General features: G+C 31.1%; 1 protein-coding gene across 2 annotated transcripts; it reads right to left on the bottom strand.

Moving 5' to 3' along the window:
* Positions 1-685: 685 nt before the first annotated feature.
* On the bottom strand, positions 686-4382 carry LOC129298723 (uncharacterized). Of its 2 annotated transcripts, none has more exons than XM_054937151.1 (2): positions 4227-4382; positions 686-2452 (listed from the first exon to the last, which is right to left on the bottom strand). In XM_054937151.1, the coding sequence occupies exon 2, from the start codon at positions 2415-2417 to the stop codon at positions 861-863; it is 1557 nt and encodes a 518-aa protein (XP_054793126.1). In that variant the 5' UTR covers positions 2418-2452; positions 4227-4382; the 3' UTR covers positions 686-860. The 2 variants fall into 2 exon arrangements, with proteins under 2 accessions (XP_054793126.1, XP_054793117.1); XM_054937142.1 differs by having other exon boundaries at positions 4190-4373.
* Positions 4383-8860: the final 4478 nt, after the last annotated feature.

The raw sequence follows: 8860 nt of genomic DNA, 5'->3' as shown, positions 1-8860 counted from the left end.
TTTAATTCCTGAATTTAACCTTTATTAATTAAGTTCCTAAAGTTTTATAATCATGTATATTTAGTGATTGTTGTGTTATTTTCCTTTTAAATCTTAAGGATTAACTATGTATGATTATGAAACTTTAAAACTTTGACTGATAAAATTTAAATTTCAGGAACCAAATTAATAATGCCACAGATGTTAGAGACTAAAAGTTTTACTATCCCAAAATTATAATATAAAAAGCTAAGTTGTGCAAAATTCTCTTAAAATTTAAAATATATGTGATTAACTGGCTAACAGTGACGGACTACTTTTGAAAGTTTATGGAAGAGTATGGTTATTTTTACATATGGCCTAAAATTAAGGGAAATTATAGACATTACACATTGATTTTCTTTCCTTCTGTTGGCAGGATCGGGAATACAAGCCAAGCCTATCAGGCTATCTATTTGAAACCTTTTTTAAACATTTGGGCTTTGAAAATTGCAGTATTTTTGTACACAAAACTCTCTAAACCCGGTCCTCTAAAGTCTTGAAAAACGGATCAAGCTAACCGCTTAAATCCATATTTATGTTAATCAAATTGTGAATCGTATCTACTGGCCATAAATTTTGGAACATTTTAATTTGTATTTTAGTCTTAGAAGATAAATATATGATTTAATAATGACATTTAATTTTAAAAAATAGATCAAAAATAAAATCGAAGAGAAATGCCCAATCAATAAGGGATTGCGGTTACTTTCTCCTTCATATTAAATTACTGTCTTATCCGTAAACAGCAAACAAAAATTAAAACAAAAATGAAACAACTCTGAATAAACACATAGGACCCAAAACTTCGTAAAAGTCCAAATCAAAATAAAACCTTCTGTTCACTCCCTCATGCTATCCTCCTCATCTTCCTCCTCACTCAGATCAAGATCAGCCATCAACTCCTCCAATGGAACAGAAGGTAGATCTTCACCATCAGTCACTGAAGCCATCTCAGATGGCTGATATTCCCTATTCCGATACAACGATATGTTGAACCTCAGATCAGGATTTTCTTCCAGATCGCGCAGGAATTGTTCGTACTCAGAGTTAATCTTCTCGTCGTCAGCTTTACCCTTATCATCAACTTCCATGTCAAGGGATTTAAGCTTCCATGCACGAGACTTCCCACGCTTCCTAAGGCGCTTCTCTTCATAGCTTTTCTTCACTAAAATGGCTTCAGGGAGCACGAGTCCTCTGTACTTGTCCAATTCAATGTCATTATTATTGGCTGCATATAAATCATAACCAAGAGCGTGATCTCCAGGATTTAAAAGATGACCTAGATGTGTCCTGATCGAAAATAGTGTGTCATTCTTCCCAAAATCTGATACACGAGCCACTTGTGCATCTGCTAAAACATATTTCGTACCACCAACAACAACTTCAGAAGAGACAGGCTCCACATCTAGCACAATATATTCCACTAGCTGCCTGCTGGTAAGTAATGACTTGAATGATGTCCTCCAGTATTGATCAGCATCCAAGAAACAGTGCCTCAGCGTGAAAGGATCAAGCAAAGCAATGCTATTGGTGACTTTTGTACATATTACAAGAGGGCCAAGGTTTCCCAAACTAACCGCAACTTTGGGAGGCAAACAGATTAAATCCTCACGGCAGATGGGGGAAATTTCAACCGAAAAAGTATACTTATAATTGTAGTTATTACTTTTAGGATCATGAGAAACAAGCTGCTTGTCATGACGACTCCTTACTGGAGCAACTTTTCCTATAAATTCTACAAATTTCACACCATGACTTCGATTAGAGAAAAAGAAGTCAATACCTTGATCCATCTGCTTTATTCTAATAGCACTAGCAGCTGCACCATGCCTCAAAATCAGTTGTTCCAAATAAAAGAAAGTTCGCCTATGAGTAACATGTTGTCTAAGTTGGACAGCAGCAACCCATTGATCAGGGTTAGCCTGAATCCTAGAACAAGATTCACACATATGTTCTTGCTGCACGTACTCAATAGGATAAGACTGTTCAAGAATTGCCCCATTCAGAACCTCTTTCTGAACTACGACCTTGACTTTTATCCTCTTGGAGTGGGGCTCAGTCCATATAAATTCAGCATGCTTTAATCTTACTTTATTTGTATTGAAGTTTCGTTTCAGCTTATTCAAACAGAATGTAAGCAGCTCCTTTGATTCTAATTGTGCTTTGATCCAAGTTCTTGGTGGCTGAAGGTAGCTATCACACTCAGGGCAATGTACTAGGATTAGATGCTTCAGTAATCCTTCAGTGATATCAACTTCTGAACGCAAACACTTCACACACATATTGGCAGCATTTGGTTGCATGGGAATTCCACATTTGCAACACAAAACACTACCAATGGTCTGATGAACCGTAAACATACCAGCCTCTTCTGCCATGCCTGATGGCTGTAACATGGTGGTGAGAGAAGTTGATGATCTTGAAAAATGTCCTGCTCAAATAGGGGAAGAATGAAAATACATGAGTTTGCATATCCAAAATAGATGGAGCGCTATAGTTTAGAAAATTCATAGTATGAAAAAGAAATTATAATAAGGGGAGATTTTTTTTTTTAAGAAAAAAGAACAACATATGCCAAAAATATTTTCATTTTAAAACACAAAGTTGACAAGCATGACTAACGACTGGCCAAAACGCTATTTCCAATATTATTTTCCTTGTTAAGAAGCTATTTCCAATATTATATTCTCCAAAATCAGATTTCTTCTGTGTTAGTCCTCTAGAATAGAGCGACGAAAAAAACTCAGGCATAAATTATACAACAAATGTTAACCAGATGCACACTCCCTACAGTAGTTGATCAAAGAAACTTTTTCAACTAGAATATGCATGTCAAATAGTGAGATAAGGCAAAAAGCAAAACAAAGCTAATCAATTGAATTGCAAGATTACATATGTCAAGCCCCAAATTGTTGTCATAAGATCAAATATGTCAAGTGCTTTAACTGAACGTGATTGAATTAGTTAAATACATCTGCAAGTGCTCTAAAGTTCATGTAAAGTATGTGTTACTTTCATCCCCAACTCTTATTACCGTAATACTCGAAGCTCTTAGCATATTTGATTTTGGATTTATCATAAAACCATAACTCTTTTTTTTTTTCTAATAGTATATCTCATAGACTTTTTGACCTTCAATAATACATCTCATAATTTGAACCTATCATTTATTAATCACTATGATATCCACAATGCCTCTCTTCCATTTCCCCTTATCTCACATATTTCTAAAATTCCAAGTGTATACATGCAAATATCTACAGCAGGATACTACATAGATTATAAATACTAAAAGCTCTGTAAAGAAACAAATAATACCTTTAAACCCAACGATATGTATTAATAATATGGCATGCAAACAAAAATCACAAAATGTAACAATACCAACAAAACTAAAAAAGTCTGTTATCTTTTTCTTTCTGTCTTATCATGCATCATGCATGCTCCGATAAACCAGTCTTGGACATAAATTGAAAAAACATTTTTTTGATAGAAAAAATTTTTTGAGAATGAAAATAGATACAACAACGAAGAAGGAGGACAAGGAATCCTCCCAATCGAGGGAAAATATCTGAAAATTATTAGGTCACAAGACCTTAGCAGTCTCTAACAATCCAAAATCAGAAAATCGCGTAACCATAGGCGGACCTATACTACTCTCAGTGGGGACATCTGGCCCAACTGAAATCTTAGAAATATTCATAGTTGATATAATACCCTTTTAATTTTTGTTCCAGATACTTTGACACAACTCCAGCCAATTCGTTTACACGATCATACATCACAAATACCTTGAGAATTTTCCAAAATTGATGATAATATAAAAAGATTAATGAACAGAATACCAATACACAACAAGTCCAACATTGCAAAACAACACAATACAAATCATGCAAGTCGCCTAATAATCAAAATGAAGAGGGAAGAAGTATATAGCCAATCACACACCATTCAAGCAAAAACTAGTGCCCAGAAAAAAATAATAAACTCAATATGTAAATATTCCCAAATTCAAAAGCGTCAATATTCAACGACAGCACGACAAGATTCAAAGCCAAATTAAAATGAAAAATTTAAAACAAAGCAGGAACAGCCACGCAGGGTACAGATGACGCGTGGAACAAATTCAAATCTAGATTCAAAGCCAGATTGAACAAATCAATCTCACCGGATTTTGGGAGTAGAAAAAGCCCTAGGGTTCGAACCTTCGTAGTTGCTTGCACGAGAACTCACGACGGTAAATGGCGTCCAACGGAATGTCGGGTGCTTCTTCGTCCACGAAGAAAACTGAATACGCCGCTACTCACGAGAGCGGCAGCAAGGACGTCGAAGAAGGGTTGGGAGCTTGGGTTTGATTATATCGAATTGCTATCGTCGGTTGGCGGGTCGGCTGGAACTCTTTCGACTTTCGCTCAAATCTTTGGGCTGTTTTTTTGGGCCAGAAAAATTTAGGCTGTTATTGTAGCCTTATAGGATCTTTTTTAAGGAAAAAAAAGCTAAAAGCAAGTTTTGGGAAGTTAACTTGATATCGCATGCCAGCCATTAATCAATTTTCAGACTTAAAAATATAATTTTATGAAAATATATTCAAATAAATTTATATATATATGAAAAAATAAATTATAAACTTAAAAAAATTTACAAAGTAGAGTTTATTTGACGTTTAGATAAATTTTTAAGAAAATATATTTGAAAAGATAAATTAAAATGTAGGAAACACTAACTTATAAGATATCATTCCTAGTTTTATGTTCAGAATTAATTTTGATATGTATATTGATAAAACATTATTTAAATTAATTTTTAATTTCGCTTTTCAATCATAATCAAAGGGTTCATTTGTTTAACATTAAAAAATAATTTATTTTTATTCCGTTTATAGATTTTATAAAAAGATATTTATATTTTGCAAAGATTTTATTATTTTATATTTGATTAAAATAATAAAAATTAATTATTATAGAATTATTTTTATTTTATGATATTTTCTTGATTCTCTATTTATAAAAATAGTTTATTATTTATTTATTTTAAAAAAGTTATAATATCTTCATGTATTTTCACATTTTTATGACGTTATTTTCTCTCCTATCTTATTATATTAAATTATTTTTAGAAGCTATTTAGAGTTTTTTTTCAAATAATCATAGATCTATTTTTAAAATTTTAAATATTTTAAAATTTTAAACAAACATCATAAAATTTCACAAAATAGATTTTTTAAAAACATAATTCTTTCTTATAAAGAAGGCTTAAATAAAGGGGTGCAAAATTAATATTATTAAATAATTTTTTAAATAAATTATATTTAAAGTCTATCATATAACTCAGTTATCCGTAATCAATTATATCAAATGTTGATCCAAGCATATCTTTAAGTGAACTCAAAACACTGTTTATAGGTAAAAACCAATTTTCACATATGCTGGAAACCAAACAGCACCCATGCTCAGCAAAATATGTTTTTTCTTTTGGTAACATTCAGCATAACACGTCCCTTGTAACACCCTCAAATTTACAAACTGATTTTTCACAAATTATTAATTCAACAAATTATTTTTTTTTCATTAAACCCTTATCATACCCTTATCATGGTAGAAAAATTTCTACCATGATACATCTAAGACAACATATCACAGGTCTTAAAATATCTCAAAAAAGCAATTAGAACTATGAGGGACAGACAGGATACTCATGTCATGATATTCAAATCAGATCATAAATCAAGAGGGACAGACATAATCCTCTTGGTCATATAAATACTTTTAATAAAAAGGATTAGAGTTTACATGCTTCACAAAAAAGATATGTCCTAAGTTGGCACAAGATACATTGTATAATCTAAAATAAGAGGCAACGTAAAAGATGGTGTCTCATACACCAGTTACACCTTTGGTGCTTTCTCGGCCGGACTCGCTCCTGTAAAAATATTAACCACGGGGAATGAAACTTAAAAGTCCTAGTAACCAAAAATTAATATGTAATGATGCATGCGGATGTAAACTAATCATGCGATTGCTAAGTGGGCACACAAAACATTTAACCGAACAATACTTTCAAACAAACCGAACAAGTATTTAATTTGCATGACTGCACCTTATATCCTCCTTTCATCATGCTCGGACGCCAAATCACCCGGCCAAAGGTGAGTTGGACCAAGCGACACGCCACTCATTGGGTCCAATGAGAGCTTACCACATGGTAATAATTAACCGAACAGAAATTCCCATTAACACCATACATTAAAATACCCTGACAAGTCATGCATCATTCAAATATTCAAACAGGAATATATCCGAACAATAATATCTCATCATGATAAATAAAAATAAATTTTTGACCCACTTGGCAATAATTTCAAACAAGTATATAACAGTATTTATTTTCAATAATTCATAGTTTTTCCAAACAACAAGTCAACACATAATCATTCACAAACACACTCATCACAACACATTAATAATCGTTACCTTGTGTCTTGAATAACAAGTTCCCCTTCACAACTCCTTTTTCACCACTATCTTTGTCAATATAATCTACATAATTATTTCACAATACTATATATTAATTTTACATTAAAATAAATAACTCTAATTTAAAGAGTTAGAAAGTCTTAGATCTATAATCCATATTAATACTAATTTAAGATTTATGCCTCATTTAACTTTCCAAATTCTTTTTCTAAAATTTTCGTACCCTAATAAACTATTTTTTTTGTCCTCAAATCACTTCTCATATCACAATTTCATCCCTCTATATTCTAAAAATTGTCCAAAAATAAATTAAAAATTTTAGAATTATCCTGAAGCCTCAAATCACCTTTCTATAACCTCAAAAATACCTATTCATACTTAAATAAATATTTAATAATCATAGATTTATTCCTACATCTCAGATTCCACATAAATTCAACCATATAGATCTAGATTTTAACTCAAAAATTCTTAAACATGAGTTTTAATCTCAAAAAAATATTCTATAATATTTATTATATCCCTAAGAGTTTTAACCTATATTTTTAATCCATCATATCATCAGATTAACTATCATATTGAAAAATCCTAATCAGAATATTTACTCTATCCTACAAAATAATCATATCACTAGAAAGCTAATATTATTTAGAAAATAACAATAAAATTAATTTTGTAATTAAATAAATTTTTAAATGCTAATCTAAATAGGAAAGTTAGAACATACTTGAAGAAAAAGAAAATAATCCCCCCTTGCAAGAAGACGCCGAGCAATGTGAGAGGAAGAGAGAAAAATAATATAAAAATGGGATTGTGGGTCCCAAAATTATATTAAAAAAAATTATAGGTTTGAATTTAATTATTCAAACCTTTAGACCATTACTTGCAATTTTCTCTAAATTGCATCTTGGACCCTTAATTGTAATTTTTACAATTGTATAAACTTTTCTTTTCTTCCTTCCTGCACATTCTCGCTTTCTTTTATACATGAGGAATCCTTTCCTCATCCCACATCTAACCGATGTGGGACTTCTACACCCCCCTTCTTTTTTTTTTACTTTCTTTTCTTTTTTTTTTTAAACTCACACACACATAATAATTTTTTTTAAATCTTAAAATTATATCTTAACAAAATATTTCTTATATAATTTTAAACCTAAGTTTTTAATTCATAATTAAATTTCTAACCATATTATTATTTTTGAATAATCTCAAATAATATAAATTTCTATTATTATTATTTATTTATTTTTTTAAATAAAAATTTAAATTTCACAACAATTTTTTTTATCTAAAAAAAATCAGGATGTTACATCCCTCAAGGCCCATGTCTTGTGTTTTAGAGGCCACGTCCTATGTCAACGATTTCGTAATTTAGTAGCATGTAAACTTTTTTATAAGTGAAAAGTCATATGTCTGATCCCGCTTGTAACATGCTATTAGTGTTTGCTCTTCTAATTTAATAAAAGAGGCTGCATTATATCTCATAAGCCCATGAAAGTCCTGGGGTTTGCTTTAATCATATAACAACTTCTTGGTACTAAAAATTGAAAACATAATTACACTAACTTGTTCCAAAACACATATGTTCGCATTCAAATAAATTAATTTTACACTGTCCTTCTTAACATCCTAAACAAGCATGGAGTAGAGCAGATTCAAACTCATAAAAGAAGAATGCCTCGGGAGCGAGGCAAGTGGTCCGCAAAATCGGTTAGAAATGATTTAGTTTATGGGAGATGTTGGGGTCAATGACTCTACATCGAGAAAGAGGGAGAAGGTAGAGGAGTTGATTTTTTTTTTTTCCAATCTGTTTAAGAACACTAAATTAGAGGTGTTAATTATAAGAAATAAAATATTTTTGGAATAGATTTGATGTTCAAGAACATAAAAAAAATAAGGTTTTGCTGATAATGCATTTCTAATGCATAAAGTTGGTAATCCAAGTAGGTCATATTTATTTAATTCGAGTTTAAAATACCTAACTATATATATATATATATATATAGAGAGAGAGAGAGAGAGAGAGAGAGAGAGAGAGCTATATAACGAACTCTGACCTTAATTCTCAAGCTTTCAAACTTATTTGAAGTTAGCTCCAATACTCAAATATTGTCAAAGATTGTTTTATTTTAGGGATAAGGTTTATTTTTGGGACTCTATATTGAGAAAGAGGGAGAAGGCGGTGGAGTTGATTTTTTTCCAATCTGTTTAAGAACACTAAATTAGAGGTGTTAATTATAAAAAATAAAATATTTTTAGAATAGATTTGACGTTTAAGAATATAAAAAATAAGGTTCTGTTGATAATGCATTTCTAATGCATAAAGTTGGTAATTCAAGTAGGTCATATTTATTTAAATTGAG

Source organism: Prosopis cineraria, unplaced genomic scaffold (genome assembly GCF_029017545.1).
Source record: "Prosopis cineraria cultivar Desert tree isolate PC_DT_omini unplaced genomic scaffold, ASM2901754v1 PC2, whole genome shotgun sequence".
NCBI classification, from domain to species: Eukaryota; Viridiplantae; Streptophyta; class Magnoliopsida; order Fabales; family Fabaceae; genus Prosopis; species Prosopis cineraria.
This window is presented reverse-complemented; position numbering and strand designations above follow the sequence as displayed.